Source organism: Protopterus annectens, chromosome 8.part0 (genome assembly GCF_019279795.1).
Source record: "Protopterus annectens isolate FY-2018-M chromosome 8.part0, PAN1.0, whole genome shotgun sequence".
NCBI lineage: Eukaryota > Metazoa > Chordata > Ceratodontiformes > Protopteridae > Protopterus > Protopterus annectens.
The window spans coordinates 1,193,924,112-1,193,950,244 of record NC_056741.1 but is presented as its reverse complement, the minus strand read 5'-3'; the positions used below and the strand labels follow the sequence as shown (position 1 = coordinate 1,193,950,244).

The 26,133-nt window shown below is 44.0% G+C and overlaps 1 protein-coding gene across 2 annotated transcripts in view; it reads left to right on the top strand.

Moving 5' to 3' along the window:
• The window catches only part of LOC122809297 (nectin-1-like), a 386,062-nt gene that overhangs the window by 147,874 nt on the left and 212,055 nt on the right, over window positions 1-26,133 (top strand). For both annotated transcript variants that reach the window (XM_044080682.1, XM_044080681.1), the window contains exon 3: window positions 1,030-1,326. In XM_044080682.1, the coding sequence (XP_043936617.1) occupies window positions 1,030-1,326 (297 nt within the window). The remainder of the gene's footprint in view (window positions 1-1,029; window positions 1,327-26,133) is intronic.

Genomic DNA, 26,133 nt, shown 5'->3' with positions numbered 1-26,133 from the left:
GATGCCTTTGAATCAATCAAGGGCTGCCTGACGACAGGGCAACCCTTTTGTAAGGACTGCAGATGCTATCCTGTTCGGACATCTACATTTATGGTAGGTACAAAACTGTACTTTGTCAATCTTCACTAATCCTTGACTTCCTCAACCTGAGACTTCTTGGTGGACTGGATTTTCCATAGCCTGCTTCATATGAAGGACGCACGTCTGGTCTCTGACTGTTACAGCTGTTTTGACTATACGTTCTACTTATCTGTCGACCACTATGTTGGGCAAACTTGATCAGAGTTAATTTTGAGAGGAGCATTATGGGTAGTGCCTGTCTTGAGAGTTTGGAAGGTGCAAGCTGGAGTAAATGTCTGAGTTTGTTCCGAGGCTTGGAACGGAGCCCACTGTCAAGGATTAGTGGAGATTGACAACATAGATGGAACGTTATGATAAGGCATAACCTCTTTTTCCTTGCAGTAACAATTTTTCCTTTGTACTAGTGTTAATACAGATTTCATGTGTAGTACACATTGGGCTCTAAAGTTTTAGTATTTCATATGTGGTACTTTTCAATGGAACATTATTGAAGTACAGAAACAGAGATATTTGTTGCTTCTATATCTGTGTTGAATATTGCCTGCTTTCAGTGTAGTAGCAAAGAGAACACTTTACGTCTCTGCCCTTAGTACTTCAGATGTACCTTTGGTTATTATTATAGGATGTATTGCAGTATCTTTTATTTAAACCATTTTTGTGGATCTTAAATTTTGTCAGCAGTTCATTCATAAATGGTCCCAAATTTTGATGTGTGGAGGGTGTTTCCTTTTTTGTCACAGCACCATGTTTACACACACACACACACACACACACACACACACACACACACACACACACACACACAGGTAATTTAAGGCGTATAATTTCCTTTGTGTTCTCATTTTTTTATTTTGCAGCTTAGTCTGTTCTTTGCCACCATTTTTTCAGTGCTACATGAAATGGGAAATTTTGAAACTTTAACATACTCCTCTTTCTTGTGTTTTTTAGTGAAGCCCAACAGTCATGCAGAACCAGTTTCTGTCAATGGTAGCAGCACTGAAGCTGCTGTTGCTGTTTGCACTGCTGCTGATGGGAAGCCACCAGCAATAATCCGGTGGGAATCCAGCCTGCAAGGTAACTTCACATCCACCTCCACTAAAGGATCATCAAATGGCACCACAACTGTTACTAGTCATTACAGAATAGTTCCTACAGACCAAGCCAACCAAAAAACTGTGACCTGTATCATTGAACACAAAGCCATGAAGTCTCCACAGAGCATCCCTGTTGTCCTCTCTGTTCAGTGTAAGTGTATATTAATTGTATGTATATGCCACATTCATGGATACAGGGCGACACAATAGTAGTTTTATTTCTTTGCAGTGTTTAGTTCTATAGAGTTAATTTCTCAGTTGGGGTGGTTTCCTTTTTTTTGTCTGGTCATTCTAGCTTTTATGTCCCGGATATGTGCCATAAGTGACATTTCTCCAAATTACCAGTAGGTGTTTGATGCCTTAAAGGGGGCTAGTGGTGCCTCTATTAGGCTTAGTTCCTCTACATTTTTCCCATTAAATCGGCTAAGTGACTTGACTTTTAAATTTAATGAGTTCTTGTAAAGTTTTATTTGTTTATGTCAAATGTCATTTCTGATAAGAACTTTATTTTATATTGTGAAATTTGGAAATTCATGAAATCCTAGGTTCTGTAAATGTTTAGGTATATGATGAAATTTGATTCTTTCGGGTGGATTTCAAGGGCGCAAGTTTTGCTTGCATGGATGCAGCATCTGTTACAGTTAATGCTGATGTGAATGTAAGATGATGATTAACTTTACTAGGCATTCATAAAAAATTATAAGCAAATATTTATTGCTGTAGCACTCCTTTTGAATATGAGGAAGTCTCTGTCTTCACAAGTGTTAGAATGTGTGTGCATTTTTTCATATCAACAAATCCCTGGTCGTAGTGTGGATAATCTCCCCCCCCCCCCTTTTTTTTTTGATTAGAATTTAACGACCGTAGCAGAGGTTTTTGCAATGTACTGGCATCCCACCTGAGGGTGGTTTCCTGTTTTAACATTACTTTCCAGGATAGGTTTTAATTCCTCTTGTGAGTAATGCATTGATAATGTAGGCATTCTGCTGTAGTTCGTTGTTTGCTGTAGCTATTTTTCTAACCTTTGACACTCCCCTTGCAGAAAAGTAGTAAAATATATATGGCCAGAAGAAATGATTAACTCTTGTGCCGAATTGCTATAGGTTCATAGCCTAGATGTCCTTCATGGATGCATCTGCAGTCATAACAACTGGGTTGTCCTGTCGTCAGGCAGCCCTTCAGTCGGCCGGATTCCAAAGTCCGGGTCCGGCTTCGGCTGATGTCGCACTCCACCCGACGTCATCTCTGTTGGTCTTCGGGTATAAAAGCATCAGCCGACGCCATTTTCCTCAGTCTTTCTTGCCGTGCGCCAAGCAGAAGCTGTTCGCAAGTGCCGGTCGGTCGGATCCAGAGATTACTTCTACCGAATACTACTTGAAGACTTCTAAAGCTAAGTACCCGTTGGGGACTCTTTCTTGCCTCAGCCGATGTCAGAAAAAGTTAACAATTGTTTAACCTGTGGGAAACAAATACCTCATAAAGATTTCCACTCTTACTGTCTGCCTTGTTTAGGCCCAGCCCACGACGTAGCAGCCTGTTCGGCCTGTGCTTCTTTCAACCGACGAACGCTTAGGCGTCGGTCGGAGTTTGCAGAACAGTTTTTCGGTTCTGATTTTGCGTACATTATGCCGTCGGATCCTCCGACTACCCAATCTACCAAAAACCGCAAAGATAAAGACCGACACTCGGTCCGCGGTTTCGGCCGAAACCATGGTTAAGCAAACCGCGAGTGTCTCGGTTTCGGCCGAAACCGAGAAAACTGATCTAAGTACAGCTGAACCTATTCCTACAACTGAGGCCCCTGCTACAACTCTTGAATCGACCTCAGAAATTTTACCCACTACGGTGGTTGACTTATCAGACACCATCCCCTTGGATGTCTCTACCCCAGCACGTGGTGCTGCTAGGCCTCCAGCAGCCATGTCCATTAAGGCCTTCGCCAGGGCTAAAGCAGCCAAGACTACTAAAACAGTGCCTGTTAAACCCCCACATCCAGGCCCTCTTCTAGTTCTCAAATGCTTACTTTGGCAGAAGATTTAATTTCTTTAATTAGAGGATCTCAATCTCACCCAGACAGGGCCTCTCAGCCCCCAGAGAAGAGACCTAGGGCAGAGCCCCCTGAGCCAGTGTCCTCTGATGAATCTGCTGATGAATCAGACATAACTGACCAGCCAGAGGCTCCCTTCTCCAATTTTGAAGATTCTGATGCTGAAGAATCCATTCCAGCTGCTTCCCCACCAGAAGAATTCTCCTTTGGGGAAACCTTGCATGCCCTTGCATGCCATGCGAGAACAGTTCCAATGGCAGCAACAGGATTTTTCAGACTCCAGAAAAAGACTTAGGACCTTTCTGCACCTCCCACAGCACAGGCCCTTAGCTATACCTCCTGTTCTCTCTGTGGTGGATGATGCTTTCAATGATGTCTGCTCCGCTCCAGACTCTTTACCCCCAGCCCCTGCCAAACCAGACAGATTTTACAGGGTGCCAGATACTCATCACCACCTTTACAATGCCCCACTTGCAGACCCAGAAACTATATCCCAGGGTCCTAAGGCAGTAGCCGCGACCATAGCTAAAAACCCTACTCCTTCTGAAAGGGAAGCAAGGTCATTAGACAGATGGGGTAAAAAGGTCTACACTTCAGCTACTCTCTCAGCTAGAGCTTTAAACTGTCAGTTTCACATGATACAATACCAAGAGTTTATGCTTGATCAGTTAACTAAAAAACTAACCACTGATGAATCTCTTGATAAGAAATATGTATTAGAGATGGTAAATAACATACAACAGGTTAGCAACCATTCCTTAAAATGTGGCTATGATGCACTGGAGGCTTCATTTAGATCAGCCATGACAGGCACAGTGATAAGAAGGCATGCATGGCTAAAGGAACAAGCTTTACCGGATCATGTTAAAGCTAAGCTGCTAGATGCTCCTATGGACAAGACAAGTTTGTTTGGTACACCTGCCCAGCAGGTTATGAAGAAAATGGAAGAAAAGGCAAAATCTGTTCAAACTGTTAAAGATTTCTTGCAGGTTCAACCCCCAAGGTTTAGCAGGAACTGGCCTGCCAAAAATTGGTCCTTTCCTGACTCCACAAAATTTCAAAGGGGCAGGAATAGACGTTCCAGAGGCAGAAACCAATCCAGAGGAGGTGCCTACAGAGGACGACAGTGGCAAGGTAACAACAGAGGCACAGACACAGCCACTACATCAGCACAACCACATTGACTTAACCCTAAATCCGCCTACCAGGGAACAAATAGCAGCTCCTCTAGGCGGAAAGTTAACCTTATTTTCAAAGAACTGGCACTACATAAAAGACAAGTGGATTTTACAAACCATAGATCAAGGTTACCGGTTTCACTTCCACACTTTACCAGTCAAAAGAGGAATGCCAAATCTACCTCCAAATCAAAAAACAGAGGCTCTACGCCAGATAATGGAGTTAGCAAACATGAGAGCTGTGGAAAGAGTGCCAACAGCAGAGCAAGGAAAGGGGTTCTATTCCAGACTATTCCTAGTTCCAAGAAAGGAAAAAGTTGGAGACCAATTCTCGACCTGTCCACCTTAAATACATACATCATTGTCCCAAAATTCAAAATGCTGACCCTACAGCAACTTCTTCCCATGCTGGGCAAGGAGTCTTGGCTGGTAACTCTAGATCTCAAGGAGGCATACCTGCACGTCCCCATTCGACCAATCTGCAGAAGATACCTCAGATTTCTTGCAGGATCAGAGCACTATCAATTCTCAGCATTGCCTTTTGGCTTATCTACTGCGCCCAGAGTATTCACAAAATGCCTGGCATCAGTAATCGCCCATTGCAGACTACAGGGAATTCAAATTTACCCATACCTGGACAACTGCCTGCTACAAGGGGACAACAAAAGCAAGCTGACAACAGATTTACAAAGGGTCATTTACTTGCTACAAGCACTGGGATACACAGTCAATTTACAAAAGTCAAGGCTGATGCCATCCCAAACAAGGACATTATTGGGCGCGGAATTGGACACAGTAAAACAAATGGCATTCCTAACTACAGAAAAACAAAAAGAACTTCCTCTTTACTTCTTGGCACTAACAAAACTGAACAAGTTAACAGCAAGAAAAGTACTGCAGGCCTTGGGCTTCATGGCATCATGCATAATCTTGGTTCCATTTGCCAGACTACATATGAGAAAACTACAGTGGTACCTAAAGAATTTATGGTCCCAACACAGACACAGTCTAGAAACAGAAATCCCACTAATTCCATGCTTAAAACAGGAGTTCCTGTGGTGGGCTCAGGCATGCCAGTCAAACCCAGGCCTACCCTTTCGCAGATGTCAAGCAAGCCAGACCATCACAACAGACACTTCAGACCTAGGATGGGGGGCCCACATGCTGGACAAATGCGTGCAAGGATTGTGGACACAGGATCAACTTCACCTGCACATCAACCAAAAAGAAATGCTGGCAGTAAAACTGGCAATCCAAAAGTTCAAACCATTTCTCAAAGAGGGCCAGTTGATGATAAGGACAGACAACACCACAGTCATGTGGTACATCAACAAACAGGGAGGCACTCATTCATACCCCCTATGCAGAATGACCTTGGAGCTGTGGACCCTGGCACTCAGCTACAACATCCAGTTACAGGCAATATTTGTACCGGGAAAGACAATACTCTAGCAGACATATTAAGCAGAACCACCGGATGCCCACGAATGGAAGCTGCACCGGACATCTTCAAGACCATCTCAAAGAAATGGGGAATGCCACAGATAGACCTATTCGCATCACCTCTCAATCACCAGCTCAAAAAATTCTGCACAAGGACATTCCACCCACTAGTATGGAAAGTGGATTCGCTCTCTTTCAACTGGAAAGGCCTAACAGCATATGCATTCCCACCTCTTCCTTTGATACACAAGGTACTACTGAAAATCAAGGAAGAACGTCCAAGGATAATCCTGATAGCTCCGAACTGGCCAAGACAACACTGGTACCCACTACTGAGGAGCATGTCTCGGAACAATATGTGGCCATTACCCCTGATGCCTTTGATGTTAACTCAGAACAACTACAGCATCATACATCCAAACCTAAAAACGTTGCAACTGACTGCATGGAACATCACATAGCAGCAGCTAATCCAGAACTTTCCCAAAGAGTAAAAGACATTATTCTTGAAGCACGCAGACCTTCAACAAGAAGGAACTATGCTGGAAAATGGAAAAGGTTTGTCATTTGGAGTACGGAAAGAGGAAAAGATGTGTCAAACATAGATATGCCTAATATTCTGGAGTATCTGGCGAACTTCTTCATTCAGGCCTGTCCTACTCCTCCATCAAGATACATGCATCAGCTATTTCAGCAGAATACAGCTTTGATCCACCTGTTTTTCGCACCCTTTGCTCAGGCAGTTCCTCAGAGGAATCAAGAATGTAAAACCTCCAAGGAAACCACCATTACCAGCTTGGGATTTAAACTTTGTGCTAGAAAAATTGACACTATCACCCTTTGAACCAGCAGCAACAGCAGACCTACAACACCTGTCATGGAAAACTGCTTTCCTACTGGCAATTACTTCAGCAAGGAGGGTTTCAGAACTACAGGCCTTAATGGCAGTGCAACCCTTCCTAATCTTCCACCAAGATAGAGTGTCCATGAGGACTAATCCTACATTTATGCCCAAGGTGGTATCCAGAGTGTCTTTAAACCAGGCAATCCACCTACCTACCTTCTTTCCCAACCCACAAAACAGAGGGAAAGAATACTGCATACCTTGGATGTACATAGACAGCTACGCTACTACTTGGACAGAACAAAAATAGCAGAAAGACTGACCAACTTTTGTAGCCTATGCAACAGGAAGGGAAGGAAAAGCTATTTCCAAACAGACAATCTCCAAATGGATAGGAAATTGCATACGATTCTGTTACTCCTTCGATGGAAAACCAATTCCACAGAACATAAGACCTCATTCTACAAGGGCAACAGCCACTACCACAGCCTTCTTACAAGGAGTGGCAACCAAAGACATTATTGAGGCGGCTACTTGGACCTCCGTGCATACATTTGCCAAGCATTATAATTTGCCTCTATATTCCAGATCCCGAGCAGGGTTTGCCACTGCTGTACTGCAAGGGATCCTAAACACACCATAATCTACTTTTATCCTCCTCGCCTAGTTGGCTATGTTATTCTTCACAGTTGTTATGACTGCAGATGCATCCATGAAGGACATAGTACAGTTTTGTACCTACCATAAATGTAGATGTCGAACTGGATAGCATCTGCAGTCAGGATTACCCTCCCTCCTTCCCCTCTGTGGTACTCCTAGGGTGTTTACCCTCCTAATAGCTAGTTGTTGGGGGGGAGTCTTTTATGGTGTATTTGTTTGTATATATGTACATACATGCTTATTGTTGTATTTACCTCTATCTATTTGGAAACATTGGCATCTATCCAAATTTTAGCCTGCAAGAGGGCTTCTGGCATCTGGGGCAAGAAACACTGAGGAAAATGGCGTTGGCTGATGCTTTTATACCCGAAGACCAACAGAGATGACGTCGGGTGGAGTGCGACATCAGCCGAAGCCGGACCCGGACTTTGGAATCCGGCCGACTGAAGGGCTGCCTGACGACAGGACAACCCAGTTGTTATGACTGCAGATGCTATCCAGTTCGGACATCTACATTTATGGTAGGTACAAAACTGTACTTTATCTCCTATGAACCTCATGTTTCAAGAGCCCTTACAGGCCTAGCCATTATTACCCAGACTTTATACCCAATTTTCAATCCCTAAGAGCCTGAGTATGGCTTTAGGATTGTGCCTGGGCCTGAGTATGGCTTTAGGTTTTTGCCTGTGCCTCTGAGTATTTTACAGATTGCCCCTGTCCATCTTGGGAGTGCATTTACAATTCCCTATCCATTGATGTAGAGTGCGTTTGAAGGGAGTTTGGGAAGGGCCCTGCTTTACGTGAACAGAAAGCCTGTTCCAGAGAATAGGTAATGTTTGAGGCACATCTGGCTCTCCAGTGTGATGTTCTTTGTGTTTCACTGTTGCAGTCATTACATTTGAGTAATCTGCTTGGAGGTTGCCCTCAGTCGCCTTGATTAACAAAGTCTTGGGTCCTGCGTCGGTTGCTGTCCCTTCCATGACGTCAGGTTGTCAGGGGTATAAAACATGCAGCCGATGCCATTACATCAGTCTTTCTTCACGTGTGATGCCCAAAGCAGAAGCAGTACAAGTGCCGGTCGGCCGACTCATGAAATTTTCATTTTAGAGTTTCAGAACCGAAGTCTTCAACTAAAGCTAAGTACCCTGTTGGGGAAACTTTTTCTTGCTCCTTACCGATGTCAGTAAAAGTTAATAATTGCATTACTTGTGGAAAGCAAATACCTCAAAGATTTGCATTTGTACTGTATTCCTTGCCTAGGCCCTGACCACGACGTACCTTGCTGTCTGTGTTCTGCTTTGTTTAATCAGCACACTGTCCGTTGTCTGTATATTTTTGCCTCTAAATATTTCGGTTCTCGGTTTAATTATCCAAAAATGTCGTTGATTAGCCATCTGACGACCGGGTTTCTGAAAAAAAGCAAATATAAAGACAGAGACAGTCCGCAGAGGTCCAAAACTGCCGACAACGCTTCTCCTAAGCCAGTCGCCTGTTTGCCGGTACTCGCTGAGGTGCTTTCGCAGCCCCGTGATACCCGCTACTTCTGATTCACAGGCCTCTACTGAGACCCATTCTAAGTCCGGTATGCCACGAGATACTTCAGCTGTGGAACCCACGGATGTCTCTACCTTGGATGGGTCCAGAGCCGCTGTGCAGGCACCGGCTTCTGAGGGTGTATTCAGGCCTACGGACTTGCATATTAAATCGACACCTCCTTCATTACTAAGGCCTAAATCTCGATCCATGTCTAAAAAAACTGACACCCAGGCCACATGTTCAGGCCTCTATGCCTTAAAAAAAAAAAAAAAATGATAAAAATGACTGAAGCTCTAATAACTCTAATCAGGGGTAGCCAACCCCCCCCCCCCCCAAGAGGCCTAGGGCTGAGCTTGATTATGAATCTTCTGATCAGGATTCTGTTTTTTCCTGACTGTTTTGATGACCTGGATTTGTCCTTACCCACTTATGAGGATTCTGATGCGGACTCTATTCCCTCTGCTTCCCCTCTTGAGGATTTTTCTTTTGGGAAAACCTTATATACTCTAGGAGAGCATTTTCACTGGGAAAGCCAGGAATTTTCTTATTCAAAAAAGAGGCTTGGGGATTTCCTCCTTCTACCTCAGCATAGGCCTTTGGCTATTCCTCCTGTACTAGACATTGTTGATGCTTTCTCTGAATCCAGTTTGGCCCCGGATTTCCTGCCTCCTGCTCCCAGTAAACCTGACTGCTACTACAGGGTTCCTGAGTCCTACAAGTTCCTTTTCAAAAATCCTATTGCAGATCCAGAGACTGTTTCACAGGGGCCCAAGAGCATTAAGGCTTCTACTGCAAAAAATCCTACCCCTTCTCATAGAGACTCCAGGGTGCTGAATAAATGGGGTAAAAAGGTTTATACTTCAGCAGCCTTGGCAATTGGAGCTTTAAGCTGCCAATTTCGTATGTTAAAATATCAGCAACATGTTATTGGACTGATTAAACAGAAAATGATGTTATTCCTGACTTGTGGGGAAAATTAAAGAATTACAGGGTTTAATGCATTCTGCTGAACAAGTTAGAAAACCTACTTTGCAATGTGGTTTTGATTCTTTAGAGGCCTCTTGCAGGGCTGCTGTTACCGGGTCTGTGCTTAGAAGGCATGCTTGGCTTAAGGAGCAGTCTTTGCCCGATCATGTTAAAGCTAAATTGTTGGATGCTCCTCTGAATCAGGACCGCCTGTTTGGCAACAAGGCTGAAGAAATTCTTAAAAAGACGGAAGTTAAAGCTAAAACTATGTAAACTGTTAAAGATTTTTTACATGTTCAGCCTCCTATATTTAGTAGGCATTGGCCTTGTAAGAATTGGTACTTTCCAGCCCCTTCCAGGTCTTCTCAAGCCAAACCCAGACGCAGCAAAAACCCCAGGTTTCAGTCCCAGGGGACTGTCCGTACTAAGCAGTGGGGGCCTCCACTTCCAAGTCTGGAAATAATAAAGACACCCCCTATGGTAAACTGTTTCTGACTTCCTTTTAAAATTTCCAAGCACTTATCTTCTGACTGCCTCTCTGGGGGAAAGATTGCTCTTCATGCAAAGAACTGGGAACTCCTTACCCAGGACAAATGGGTTTTAAATGGTGTCCCAGGGATACAGATTTCACTTCCACACGTTGCCAACGCCAAGTGGGTGGCTGGACCTACCCCCCAAATCAGTGGGCAGAGGCTCAAAAACAAGTACTTTCTCTCTTAAGCATGGGGGGCTATTCAACTGCTACCAGAAGAGGAAAAGAGACAGGGTTTCTAATCCAGACTCTTCTGGTACCCAGAAAAGACAAATTATGGCATCCAATCATGGGACCTGTCTACTCTAAACACCTTTCTGGAGATTCCAAAATTCAAGATGCTGACTCTTCACCAATTACTTCTATGCTAGGCAAAGACGCCTGGTTGGCAGTACTAGATTTAAAAGAAGTATACCTGCAAAACCCAGTCAGGGAATCTTGCAGAAGATACCTCCGCTTCAAAGCAGGCTACACGCACTATCAGTTCTCTGCACTACCCTTTGGCTTATCTACTGCGCCCAGGGCATTCACAAAGTGCCTTGCTCCAGTTATTGCATTTTGCAGGCAAAGAAGTATTCAAATATACTCATACCTGGACGATTGTCTAATTCAGGCAGAAAAACAGGACATACTTTTCAGTCCTCTGGCATTTGTAAAAAGGGTTCTAACTTGTCTGGGGTACACCATAAAACAAAAAGAAATCGCAACTGATACCCTGTCAGCAAATTACATTCCTGGGAGCAAGCTTGACTACAACTTCCCAGATGGCTTATCTCACGCCAGAAAAGCAAATTCATTTGACAACCTATTTCAAACAAGTGGCCGGAAAAACCCTGCTATCTGCAAGACAAATACTGCAAGCCTTGGGGTTCATGGCCTCCTGCATTCTTCTAATTCCATATGCAAGACTGCATATGAGGAAACTACAGTGGTATCTAAAAAGCCTATAGAGTCAACATTCTCACAGCCTAGAAACAATGATTCCTATCATACCTTGCCTACGCCTAGAGTTCCTTTGGAGGGCAGAGGCCTGCCACCAAAACAAGGGACTTCCTTTCACACCACCCCCTGCTGCTCAAACCCTAACAGATGCTTCAGATTATGCATGGGGGGCTCACCTGGCAGGGATGTGCATTCAGGGCAAAAGGAATCCCAAGTCAAATGCACCTGCATATAAATTAAAAAGAAATGTTAGCTGTACAGAATGCTCTGGCAGCCTTCATGGACTACATTCTTCCAGGACAACTAATGGTAAAGACGGACAGCACCACGGTTATGTGGTACATAATCAAGTAGGGGGGTACACATTCTTGCCCCCTCTGCAGACTAGCCATGGCATTGTGGAACACAGCCTTGAGCTACCAAGTGCACTTACAAGCTCTCACTTCCTGCCAGGAAAATTAAATACACTGGCAGACGGACTAAGCAGAAACTTCATATACCCACATGAGTGGAAACTGGAGCCAAGGATTTTCAACATGTTGACAAGCGAATGGGGGAGCCCAGATATAGACTTGTTGCCTCCCCCCAGAACTACCATTTGGACAAATTTTGCACAAGGACTCCCCGCAAACAAACCTGGAAAGTGGATGCCCTGTCCTTCAGCTGGAGAAAGCTATCAGTCTATGCCTCCACCCCCCCCCCACTGCCTCTGCTCTCCAAAGTTCTACTAAAAGTCAAACAGGACAAATCAAGGATGATTTTGATTGCTCCAGAGTGGCTGCGCCAACACTGGTACCCCCTCCTGTGCAGCTTGTCACGGTTATCTCCATGGCACCTGCCTCGGACTCAGATTCTGCACCCTCAGCTTCCAACACTGAACCTTGCAGTCTGGCTAATTACTCTCCCTTACCATCCCTAAGCAAACCTGTCATGGATGTCATCTTAGAAGCAAGAAGGCCTAGTACTAGAAAATCTTATGCTGAAAAATTGAAAAGATTCTGTGCCTGGAACCCAATCTCTAGGGATGAGCACAGCAGCGCCCAATTTACCTGAGATTTTGCAATACTTAACTGAGATGCTTCACTAGGGCCTGTCTTTTTCCTGCATTAAAATCCACACCTCAGCCATTTCAGCTCATAACACAGAACCTCCCCTCTTCTCTCATCCACTGCTCAAGCAGTACCTCCAGAGGGGTCAAAAATTTGAGACCACCCAGGAAAGCTCCAACCCCAGCCTGGGACCTTAACTTTGTATTGGAGAAACTCGCTCTACCTCCTTTCGAGCCAGCTGCTACTACAGAGTTAAAATTTCTTTCTTGGAAAACCGCTTTCCTTTTAGCAATCACTTCGGCTAGAAGGGTATCTGAATTACAAGCCCTTATGGCAGTGGAGCCTTTCATCATCTTTCATGCGGACAGGGTGTCACTCGGAACCAATCCATCCTTCATGCCCAAGGTGGTATCCAGTGTAGCTCTTAATCGGTCCATTCATTTGACAACCTTCTTTCCCAATCCACAGAACAAAGGGGAACGGATTCTGCATTCCTTGGATGTGCACAGACAACTTAGATTCTACTAGAACAGGACTAAACCTCAAAGAAAATCTAAACTGCTGGTAGCATTTGCTGCAGGGGCAGAGGGGAAGGCTATTTCAAAACCATTTCTAAATGGATAAGCCATTGCATTCATTTCTGCTATAAGCACCATGGAAAACCTATCCCCCAGGGGATCAGACCTCACTCCACCAGGGCTGCATCTACTTCTACAGCCTTTCTCAGAGGTGTTCTACGAGGGACATCCTAGAAGCTGCTACCTGGAGTTCTGTACATACTTTCACCAAGCATTATCATTTGCCAGTTTTCTCTAAATCCAGAGCTGGCTTTGCCACTGCAGTCTTACAGGGCCTTTAAAGCTGGCCCTAATGCTAAATCCCTCCTCCCAACCATAACTTTGGAAATCTATCCAAATGCAATGACTGCAGCAGTGAAAACACTAAGAACATAGTACAGTTGTGCACACTTACCATAAATGTAGATGTTGGTGTATTCACTGTTGCAGTCCCGGTTACCCTGCCCCTAACTTTTTTTTGATTATACCTCTACTTTCCTTTACTATGCTTAAAAGCCTTTTTGGTGTATTTGCTTTTTTTTGTTGGAGGTATTCCTTTGTGTTTTTATGTTCAATTGCTCCCCATTATGGGGGCACCAGACATCTGGGGCAAGAAAAACTGATGTAATGGTGTCGGCTGCATGTTTGTTTTATACCCCTGATGACCTGACGTGATGGAAGAAGGGACAGCAACTGATGCAGGACCCAAGGTAATCAGGCCGTCTGAGGGCAGCCTGCAAGCAGATTACCCAAATGTAATGACTGCAACAGCGAATACACTCTAACATCTACATGTATGGTAAGTGTACATAACTGTACTTTTTTATTTACGTCCCAGACCAGGTTTAGATCAATGGATTTGGGTAATCCTTGCATAGTTTGGTTTGTGGATGTGTAACCGTTCCATCAGGGCTGGATTTGAGTAACCTTGTAGGTTAAGGTATAGATTACCTTCACTGGTCTGTAGGAAACTATGTAAAGGGATAGGGTGTTTAATCTGTTCTCATAGGACATGTTTACACCCTCTATTTTTTGTAATGAACCTCTGAGGCTGCTCCAGTTGTTGCAAGTGCCTGGTCAGATACATGCCAAAAGGTGCATTAGGGCTGAATACAGTGGGAATGACGTCTTGATTTTTGATGACTTGCCTTTATAAGCTGTGCCATATAGGACTTGCGCACCACTGTGGACGTGGTGGTCAAGTTCAGTGCACTGTTGCATTGTAGTTTGAGAATCGACGACTTAAGGTTCTCGCTGATGAGACCATGGAAGGAACTTCCCGCCCTGAGGATCAACCATTAAGAAAAAAGATGGTGAAAAAATTTAGGCCTAAATCTTCTGTCAACCTCTGGGTATTTCCCGAGGTTGTTGAGAACCCGGAGGCGCGCATGGCATTCAGATCCTCGCCAGCCTCTGCCACAACCGGGTTAGTGGTTGGCGAGGATCTGAATGCCAGCACATTTGATGATGCTATGCAGGCGTCCATTTTGGACCTTTGGGAGAACCATGGTTTATTATTTCCAAGGGGCCTAGGGGTGTTCCTCAGATTTTAGTTGGGGAAAAAGTTCCTACTATGGTCCTTGAATGACGCCCTGGGTCAGAGCCTTCTAAGTTTTCTAAGACGGATGTTCCTTTGACGAAAAAAAACAAAAAACTAAGCATGTTTCTTCTGCTCCTAGGGACCCACAGAGCGAGTGGCAGGCCTTTTACTCGGGGTCTGTTTAATGCTTTGATGGCTTTGAAGCCCCTTCAAGAGGTTTCAGTTCCCTCTTCTCCAGAAAAAAGCCAAGAGATCAGGATTCCTCTGAGGAATAATCCTGATTCTGATGAGGAATCCATTGATTATTCATCACATGTTCCTTCTCCTTTGGATTAGAGGAAGAGGAATCTACTAACCCTTGTATAAAGAAATTTCATTTGGGGATACTATACTCAGGTCTGTGATATTTATAAAAGGTATTACGAGTTGTTGCAGATGGAATTTCTAAAAACTTCTGCTATTCCTGCAGTTTAGTGGCCTTGTGTGATGCTTTTTCCAATGCCTCCAAGGCTGCTGATCGTCTTCCTTCTGCTTCTAAAAAGCCTGATAAATTTTATAGGGTGCCTAAGGATTGTAACTTGTACAAATGTCCTGCTGCTGATCCGTCATTGGTGTCTGTACCTTCTGACAAGCCTTCTCAGTTGCTTCCTTCACCCAAGGTTACTGCCTTCTTATAAGGATAGCAGAACCATGGAAGGGATAGGCAAGAAGGTTTACATTTTTGCTACATTGGCTCTTAGGGCTATTAATTATCAGACCCATGTGTCAGGTATGTGTTGGCTCTTCTTTCTCAGGCTTGTCCATTTGTTTCTAATCTCAGAGACTCTGAGGGTAAAACTTCTGCTCTTTCTTTGCTAGGGACTTCATCTCAAGTGATCCATCATTCTATTAAGTGTATTTATGATGCAGCAGATGCCCCTTCTAGGGCTGCTGCTTTTGTCTTGGTCATGAAGAGGTATTCTTGGCTAAGGCTTCAGCCTTTTTCCTGATGATACAAAGGCTAAGTTATTGGATTCTCCTGTTGATAATACGTTTTTGTTTGGAGACGCAGCTGTTAAAATCACTTCAGTATAGGGGGAAAGCCTTGCAGGAACTTTAACATGTGTTGCTCTCTCCTGTACCTAAATTTCAGAGATTACCCTAACAAGCCTGCATTTCTGCACAGACCATCTTTTCCTTCTTTTAAAGGTGAAGAGTGGCAGGAGGCCTCCTCCTGCTAAGGCTATTCAGACTTTAGGGATTCAGAAGTTGCCTTTTCTTGACAAACCATGTGTAGTGTGACTGTCCTCTTCCCAGTCAATTTCCTGTTTCTGTTCACCTTTCTTTTCTCTACCTGTTCGGCTTCAAATTACTCGGGATTCTTGGGTTCTATGCATCATTCACCAGGAGTATTTCAAGAAGTGGAAATCCCTTCCTCCTCTTATGGGCATGCCTCAGCCTTCTTGGGAACAACTCCCCTTTTTCTCAGATGTGCTTCAAGACCTTTTGACTCGGGATACTATACAAGGCATTCCTGTGCCCCAAAGCAGAAGGGAGTTTGAATCCAGAATGTTTGTAGTACCCAGGAAAGAGGGTTTTTGGAGACCTACAGTGGATATAAAAGGTGTACACACCCCTGTTTAAAATGCCAGGTTTTGTGATATAAAAAAATGAGACCTCAATAAATAATTTCAAAAATGTTCCCACCTTTAATGTGACTTGTAACCTGTACAATTCAGTTGAAAAACAAATCTGTTGGAGGAAAAATATAAAAAAGTGCAAGTCGCTGGTTACACAAGTGTACACACCCTTAAACTAATAGTTTGTTGAAGCACCTTTTGATTTAATTGCAGCATTCAGTCGTCTTGGGTACACACCTGCCATCAGTTAGAGACTTTGATTAACCCCAAATAAAGTTTAGCTGTCCTAGTAGGATTTTCCTGACATTTACTCAGTTGCCTGCTACAGCAAAAGCCACGGTTCTCAGAGAGCTTACAAAGCATCAAAGGGATCTCATTGTTGAAAGGTATTAGTCAGGAGAAGGGAACAAAAAAAATTCCACAGCACTGGATATACCATGAAACACAGTGAAGACAGTCATCAAAAAGTGGAGAAAGTATGGAACAACAAAGACGTTGCAAAGAACTAGACATCCTCCAAAATTGATTAAAAGACGAGATGAAAACTGGTCAGGGAGGCTGCCAAGAAACCTACAACAACAGTGAAGGAGCTGCAGAAATTTCGGGCAAGTACTGGTTGTGTAGATGTGACAACAATCTCCCATATTTTCCATATGTCTGGACTATGGGGTAGGATTGCAAGACTGAATCCTTTTCTTGCAGAGAAAAACATCCAGGCTCTGGTAATAATTGCAAAATAATACATAGTCTCCCAAAAACATGTGAGAAAATGTTATGGTCTGATGAAACCAAGGTTGAACATTTTGGCCACAATTCCAGACAGTACATTTGGCACAAAAACAACACTTTGCATCCCCGAAAGAACACCCTCCTCATGGTGAAGCATGGTGGTTGGCAGTATCATGCTTTGGAGTTGGTTTTCTTCAGCTGGAACTGGGGCTTTAGTCAAGGTGGAGGGAATTGTGAACAGTTCCAAATACCAGTTTGTTTTTGCCCCCAAACCTTCAGGCATCTGCTAGAAAGATGAAGTTAAAAAGAAATTTCACCTTTCAGCACGACAGTGACCCCAAGCATACATCCAAATCAACAAAAGAATGGCTTCTCCAGATCTGTGGGGTGACCTGAAGAGGACTGTGCACAAGAGATGCCATCGCAATCTGACAGATTTGGAGCGCTTTTGCAAGGAAGAGGGGGCAAATATTGCCAAGTCAAGATGTGCCATGCTGATAAGACTCCTGCCCAAGAAGACCTAATGCTGTAATTTAAATCAAAAGGTGCTTCAACAAAGTAATAGTTTTAAGGGTGTGCACACTTTGTGCGTCCAGTGTATTGTACGTTTTTATTTTTTATATTTTTCCTCTAATAGGTTTCTTTGTTTTTCAACTGAGTTGTACAGGTTATGGGTCACATTTAAAGGTGGGAAAACTTTTGAAATTATTTATTGTGGTCTTTTTTTTTTTTTTTTTTTTTTTTATCACAAAAACCTGGCATTTTAAAAGGGGTGTGTACACTTTTTAAATCCACTGTATTCTAGACCTGTCTCATATAAACACATTTCTAAAGGTGCCCTCTTTACACATGTTGCCCCTTCAGACCCCCATCCCTTTTACTCCCTCAGGCCTGTGTGTGGTGTCTCTGGACCTCAAGGATACTTTCTTCACATTCAGTCCATCCTCTGTTCAGGAATCTTTACTTTTCTCTGTTGCTTCCTAGCATTTTCTGTTAAATTGCTCTGCCCTTTGGCCTCTAAACTTCCCCCTTAACTCTAATTTCACTTTTTTCAAACTCTTCTTCCTCTGTCATCTGTTACAGCCAGGGAGGTTCTGGGTTTCATGTTACCACCATTCCTGTGCACACTCTAGCCAAACTCCACACTAGGAAATGCAGTGGTTTCTAAAGTCAGTGTGGCTTCAGCATGCTCACCCTGTAGAATTTGTAGTTCCTCTTCTACCTTGTCTAAAAAAGGAACTTCATTGGTGGATTCAGCAGTTCTCTAAATCCAGGGCTACCTGTTCATCCTGTTCCCTCTCGAGCTTTTCACATACTTCAGGTGTGGTATAGGGGGGCAGCATTTGGCTTACTAATAGTACAGGGGATATGGTCACATCGTCGGCAGAAACAGCACGGCTGTGTCAGAGATGAGCCCTTCTGGCTCTTCAGACGTCTCATCCTGTTCTCTCCAGGGTCTCAAGGTATTCGCAGACAATGAGAAAGTGATGTGGTATATAAACATACAGGGAGGAACAAGATCTTCTCTCCTTTCCTGGTGTGTGATCTTGCTGTCCAGTATCAAGTGATACTTGCATTCCTTCAGGTCAGATCATAGTGGCAGACACTCAGGCCAGGTCCTTAACCCAATACCACATATGAAAGCTTCACTGGGGGTGTGGTTCTGGACATTGTCCACCAGTGGGCCTCCCCACAAGTAGATCTATTTACCTCCCCTCTGGACAAGCAGTTTCCTTGATATTTTGTGCCAGAATCCCAGGCCCACTTTTGTGGAAGGTGGATGCTCTCTCCTATTCTTGGAAGGGGATTTTTTTTTATGCATTTCCTCCCATTCCTTTCATTCTGAAAGTCCTGGAAAAAAATTTACCAGGACACTCAAAACCTTGTTGGCGAATCCCTTTTGGCTGCAACAGTATTTGTTCCTTCTGCCTACTGCATTTAGCCAAGGGCAATCTTCACAGTTTACTTCACAGGTAGACCTACATACACAAGACAAGGGACAAGGGATCTCTTGTCCATCCCCACTTGTCCACTCTTCAACTGACACTGTGGGTGATAGGGTTTTACTGTGGGTGATAGAAAAAAGGTGTTTTTGTGTTATCACAACCCTGAGGATGTGCTGAGGGTCCTGCAGGAGGCCAGAAAATCCTACTTATCCACATGGAAGAGGTTTTCTGTTTGGTGTCTCTTGTGACCTGGTCCCACTTACTGTGGATGTTTTTTAGTTCTTATTTGTGCGAGTACCTCACTACTAGTTTGGCCTTTCCTCTGTTAGGGCCCACTTATCAGCTGTCTCTGCTTGCCTGCCTTTATATCCTCATCTAGCCTCTAGATTTGAGACCAAATAATTCCTTAAAGGCATCCTTCATATTAGACCTCCCAGGAGGCCTGTTCCTCCTTCCTGTGATCTTAATTTTGTTGAAAAATTGACTCTGACTCCTTTTGAGCCTACTGCTTCAGCTTTCTTGCAGCATTGTTCTTGGAAGGCTGTTCTTTTGTTAGCTCCTTACTTCTGCCAGATGGGTGGCTGAGCTATAAGCTCTTATGCTCTGTCCTTATGAAGAATCAAAAGAGGACAGGTTGTCCTTGCATACTAATCCTTCTTTTATGCCTAAGGTGGTTTAATTAGTTGTGTTTTAATCTATTTATTTACCTACTTTGTTTCTTCTCTCCACAGTCTTCCAATAAGAGGGTGCTACACACCTTGGATGTACATAGTCTTATCCAAATAAGATCAGTGTTGTCCAAGTCTTAGGAAGTCTGACCAGTTGTTTTTCATTTTTATCCTAGGTCCCCAGGTTTGGCTGTTTTCAAGCAAACTTTTATCTTGGAGCTCCAAGGCTATTTCCTTTTGTCATACATTTTATGGCAACAGCCTTCCTTCAGTAAAGGCTCATTCTACTAGAGCTGTGGCTTTGTCATGTGCCTTTTTCAAAGGGTTAGACACCAGTTCTGTTCTTGAAGCAACTACATGGACTTCTGTGCATACCTTCACCAGGCACTATAAGTTGGATGGTATCTCTAGAGCTAGCTTTGTAAGGGACATTCTTCATGGCTTCTTAGAGGGCTGTACAGCTTTTTCCTCCTCCTAAATTTCTTCTTGAGCTTTGGCACTCTCCCATATGTAAGGAGTACTGCAACAGTGAATGTAAGGATATGGTACAGTTGTGAAAAATCTTACCATAACAGTAGATGTCTTTGGCTTCACTGTTGCATTATTCACTCCGTCCTTAATTCCCCTGGAGCTTTTCTTTCTGGATGCACTAGTTACCTCAGTTTTCTTAGGCTGGTATTCTTACTGGGACTATCAGTTTTGAGGAAGGTACATCTCCATGTCACTTTTATGGATCTTGTGGGGACCATGCTTGTGACATTTGGTGTACCATAAAGCAGTGACAGACGTTGGTATACTGGCTGGACGTCTGGCTATTCTCGGCTGGGAATCCCTTATGTAAGGAATACTGCAGCAGTGAAGGCAAGGACATCTACTGGTCTGGTAAGATTTTACACAACTGTACTCTCTCACCTCTGGGTCCACGCTTATGGTTGTGCTGTTCATGTTGTAATTTGCAAGGGTGTTTGACTTCTCAAATGGTATAATTATGCTTGCTTTTTTTTGTGCGTGGTGCCAGAACCATGGCTTAAGTCTAATCATTTGTCAGACCCTTCTGAAGGATATCTGCATCAATGGGGAATTCAGTGATGGCCTCCACCTTGCTGTCATCAGCAAACTTTTGAACCAAAGGCCTTCTATTAGTCTTGTGGCACACCACTATTAACTGGCTTCTTGCTGATTTGGAATTCTCCCAGTCTAACAATGTGTCCTGTCCATGAGCCATTCAGCTGTCCATCTGGTGACTTAGGGATTTATGCCCGATTTTAAGTTTACCCAATACCTCAGAGCGGAATTGTCAAATGCCTTAGCCAGGTTAAGGTGGACATACGGTAATGTTCTTTGTGTTTCACTGTTGCAGTCCTGACATGTGGTATTTCCTGCTACGGGAAGCCCTTGGCCAGCCTGACTGTCAGAGTAAAAAAATCTCCCTTATCCTTATGTTGGCGTACACCATACCCTGAAGTCTGTACGCTTGAGTATAAAGGGAGCCAGCCATTGCCATTACATCAGTCTTTCCTTGCTATCTGAGTCAGAAGCACTGTTTGTGCATCAGTCTGTCCACACCAGAGAGGAGTCTTCTAAAGCCAAGTACCCCATTGGGGAACTCTTTCTTGATGTTCTTAGTGTTTCACTGTTGCACTCCTCACAGTTGGGTTATCTGCCTGCAGGTATCCCTCATTCAGCCTGAATACCAGTGTCTTGGGATTTCTGCGTAGGATGCTGTTGCTTCTTCCATGATGTCAGGTCATTAGGGGTATAAAACATGCAGACGATGCCATTACTTCAGTCTTTCTTCTGTTTTGTGCCCAAAGCAGAAGCAGTATGCAAGTGCCGGTTGGCCACCTCCTGAAATTTTCATTTTTCGAGTTTCAGACCTGAAGTCATCTAAAAGAGAAGTACCCAGTTGGGGATCCTTTTTTCTTGCTCTAACCATTGTCAGAAAAAGTTAATAATTGTCTTGCCTGTGGAAAGCAAATACCTCAGAGATTTTCATTCTTACTACGTCACCAGTTTAGGTCCAGGCCACGACGTCGTCCCTCGCTGTCGTATGTTCTTTGTGTTTTCATTGTTGCAGTCATCACATTTGGGTTATTTGCTTGCAGTAGCCCTCAGTCAGCCTGATTATCGAAGTCTTGGGTCCTGTGTCAGTTGCTGTCTCATCTTCCATGACATCAGGTAGTCAGGGGTATAACGGATGCAGCCGACGCCATTACATCAGTCTTTTCTTGCAGTGCGGTGCCCAAAGCAGTTCGCAAGTGCCGGCTGGCCGACTCCTGAAATTTTTGTTTCGGAGTTTCAGAACCGAAGTCAACTAAAGCTAAGTACCCCATCAGGGAAACCTTTTCTTGCTCTAAACCAATGTCAGTAAAAGTCAGTAATTGTATTTCTTGTGGAAAGCAAATACCTCCTAAAGATTTTCATTTATTCGTACTGTATTCCTTGCCTAGGCCCTGACCACGAGGTACCTCGCTGTCTGTTTTGTGCCGTATTTAAACCACAAACTATTCAATATATTTTCTCTTTTAAATATTTTGGTACTCTGTTCAATTTTCCAGAACTGCTGACATTCCGAAAAAATGCAAAGATGAAGACGGAGACAGACAGCCTATGTCCAAAGCTGCCGACGACGCTTCTCCTAAGCTAGTCACCAGTTCGCTGGTACTCGGTAAGGTGCTTTCGCAGCCCTTGATACCTGCACAATTTAAGGCCCTGATGGCCAAGATTGCAGAGGTGTATACCTTCTTACCCCATCTATCCAGGGCCCTGGAATCTCTATCAGAGGGGGCAGGATTTATGGCAGTAGTAGCCTTAATGCCCTTGGGTCCTGTGAAATGGTCTCAGAATCCGCAGAAGGATTTTTAAAAAGAAACTTGAGAATCAGGAACCCTGTGTAATATCTATCAGGTTTTCTGGGAGCAGGAGGTAAAGAGTTAGGGGCCAAGCTAGATTCCGAAAAGGCATCATCAACAATGTCCGGCACGGGAAGGATAGCTAAAGGCCTGTGTTGGGGCAGGAGTAGGAAATCTCTAAGCCTCTTTTTAGAATCAGAGTAATCCTGGCTTTCCCAGTGAAAATGCTCCCCAAGAGTATGGCAGAGGGAGTAGAGTCCTCTGCATCAGAATCCTCATAGGTAGATGAGGGTAAATCCTGGTCATCAGAGGAAACAGAAATTTCAGAATCCTGGTCAGAAGTATCATAAGCCAATTCAGTCCTAGGTCCCTATGCTAGGCAAAGATGCCTGGTTGGCAACACTGGATTTAAAGGAAACCTACCTGCACATCCCAATCAGGGAATTTTGCAGAAGATACCTACGCTTCAAAGCAGGAATTTTGCAGAAGATACCTACGCTTCAAAGCAGGCTACATGCACTATCAGATGTTCTTCGTGTTTCAATTTATCTGCTTGCAGTCAGCCTGATTAACAAAGTCTTGGGTCCTGCGTCGGTTGCTGTCCCTTCTTCCGTGATGTCAGGTCATCAGGGGTATAGAACATGCAGCTGATGTCATTGCCGTGCGGTGCCCGAAGAAGCAGTTCGCAAGTGCCGGTTGGCCGATTCCTGAAATTTTCGTTTTCGAATTTCAGAACAGAAGTTTTCAACTAAAGCCAAGTACCCCATTGGGGAAACTTTTTTTTTTTTTTTTTTTTCTTGCTCCTCTCCAATGTCAGTAAAAGTTAATAATTGTATTACTTGTGAAAGCAAATACCTCACAAAGATTTTCCTTCGTACTGTATTCCTTGCCTAGGCCCTGACCACGACGTACCTTCCTGTCAGTTTTGTGCCCTATTTAACCAATGCACCATCAGTCGTAGGTATATTTTCGCTTCTAAATATTTTTGTTCTCTGTTCAGTTATCCAGAAATGTCGTGTCTAAGCCATCCGTCTACCAGCATTCTGAATAAAACTCAAAGATAAAGACAGAGACAGGCTGCCTAGGTCCAAAGATGCCGACGACGCTTCTCCTAAGACGGTCACCAGTTTGCCGGTACTCTGGTGCTTTTGCAGGCCTCTACTGAGACCCATTTGGAGCCCAGTATGCCGCAAGATGCTTCAACTGTGGAACCTGCGGATGTCCCTACCTTAGATGGGTCCAGAGCCGCTGTGCAGGTACCAGCTTCTGAGGGTGTATTCAGGCCTACGGACTTGCATATTAAACAGCCTCCTTCTTTAAGGCCTAAACCTCACACCTTACTTGGAAAACCTATGCTCAGGCTGCATGCTCAGGCCTCTATGCCTAAAAAAAACAAATAAGAATGGCTGAAGACCTGTCAGGGAAAGCCAACCTTCCTCTTCTAAGAGAATTAGGACTGAATTTGTTTATGAATCTTCTGACCAGGATTCTGATTTTTTTGATTCTTCTGATAATCTGGATTTACCCTTGTCTACTTATAAGAATTCTGATGCAGAGGATTCTATTCCCTCTGCTAGAGTAGTTCTCTTTTGGTGAAACCTTGCACACCCTAAGTGAGCATTTCCACTAGGAAAGCCAGGATTTCTCTGATTTCAAAAGAGAGGCTTAGGGACTCCTTACTCCTGTCTCAACCTAGGCCTTTAGCTATACCTCCTGTAGTAGACATTGTTGATGCTTTTTCAGAGTCTAGTTTAGCCCCTGATTCTTTGCCTCCTGCTCCCAGAAAACCAGACCGATATTACAGGGTTCCTGATTCTCACAAGTTTGTTTTTAAAAATCCTATTGCGGATCCAGAGACTATTTCACAGGGGCCCAAGGGCATTAAGGCCTCCATATCAGAAGGGGTAGGATTTTTGGCAGTAGATTCCAGGGCGCTGGATAGATGGGGTAAGAAGGTTTACACTTCTGCAACTTTTAGGGCCTTAAGCTGTCAGTTTCATATGTTTAGTGTCAACAACATATTATTGGATTGCTTAAACAGAAAATGATGTTGATTCCTGACTTTAGGGGGAAAGATTGGTCTGCAGGCCAGAAACTGGGAACTCATTACCCAGGACAAATGGCTTTTAAATAGTGTCCCAAGATACAAATTTCACTTTCATACACTGCCAATGCCCAACGGTTGGCCAGATCTACCCCAAATCAGTGGGCAGAGGCTCAAAAGCAAATACTCTCTCTTTTAAACATAAAGGCTATTCAAACTGTACCAGAAGGGGGGAAAAGGACAGGGTTTCTACTCAAGACTTGTCCTGGTACCTAGAAAAGACCATTCATGGCGTTCAATCCTGGACCTGTCTACTCTAAACATCTTTTTGGTGATTCCAAAATTCAAGATGCTGACTCTTCACCAGTTGCTTCCCATGCTAGGAAAAGATGCCTGGATGGCAACACTCTATTTAAAGGAAGCATACCTGCACATCCCAATCAGGAAATCTTGCAGAAGATACCTATGCTTCAAAGCAGGCTGCATTCACTACCAGTTCTCTGCACTGCCCTCTGGCTTATCTACTGCACCCAGGGTATTCACAAAGTGCCTAGCCCCAGTCATTGCATTTTGCAGGAAAAGAAATATTCAAATATACCCATACCTGGACGATTGTCTAATTCAGGCAGAAAGCCAGGACATACTTTTGAATCTGGCTTTTGTACAAAGAGTGCTAACTTGTCTTGGGTACACTATAAATGAAAATAAATCACACCTGGTACCCTGTCATATTTACATTCCTGGGAGCAAGCTTGAATACAACTTCCCTGATGGCTTTCCTCACGCCAGAGAAACAAATTCATCTGACAACATACTTCAAACTATTGGCCACAAAAACCCTGTCATCTGCAAGGCAAATATTGCAAGCCTTGGGGTTCATGGCCTCCTGCATTCTTCTAATTCCATATATAAGACTGCATATGAGGAAAGTACAGTGGTACCTAAAAAGCCTATGGAGGCAACATTCTCAGGATCTAGAAGCAATGATTCTTATCATACCTTGCCTACGCCTGGAATTTCCTTGGTGGGCAGAGGTGTGCCACCTAAACAAGGGACTACCATTCAACCTACCCCCTGCTGCCCAAACCCTAACAGACGCATCAGACTATGCATGGGGGGCTCACTTGGCGGGGAAGTGTATTCAGGGCAAATGGAACCCAAGTCAAATGCACTTGCATATCAATCACAAAGAAATGTTAGCTGTCCAGAATGCTCTGACAGCCTTCAAGGACCACATTTTTCCACGACAATTAATGGTAAAGACAGACAAACACCACTGTTATGTGGTACATAAACAAGCAGGGGGGTACCCATTCTTATCCCCTCTGCAGCCAAGCCATGGCATTGTGGAACACAGCCTTGAGCTACCAAGTGCATCTACAAGCTCAATTCCTGCTAGGAAAATTAAATATGCTGGCAGACGGACTAAGCAGAAACCTCATGGACCCACATGAGTGGAAACTGGAACCAAAGATTTTCAACATGCTGACAAACAAATGGGGAAGCCCAGATATAGACCTGTTTGCATCCCCCCAGAACTACCAATTGGACAAATTTTGCACAAGGACTCCCCCACAAACAGGCTTGGAAAGTGGATGCCCTGTCATTCAGCTGGAAAAACCTGTCAGTCCATGCCTTTCCTTCTCTGCCTCTTCTCTCCAAAGTACTACTAAAGATCAAACAGGACAAACCAAGGACGGTATTGATTGCACCATACTGGCCTCGCCAACACTGGTTCCCCCTCTTGCGCAGTGTTGGATGTTCTTCATGTTTCACTGTTGCAGTCATTACATTTGGGTAATCTTT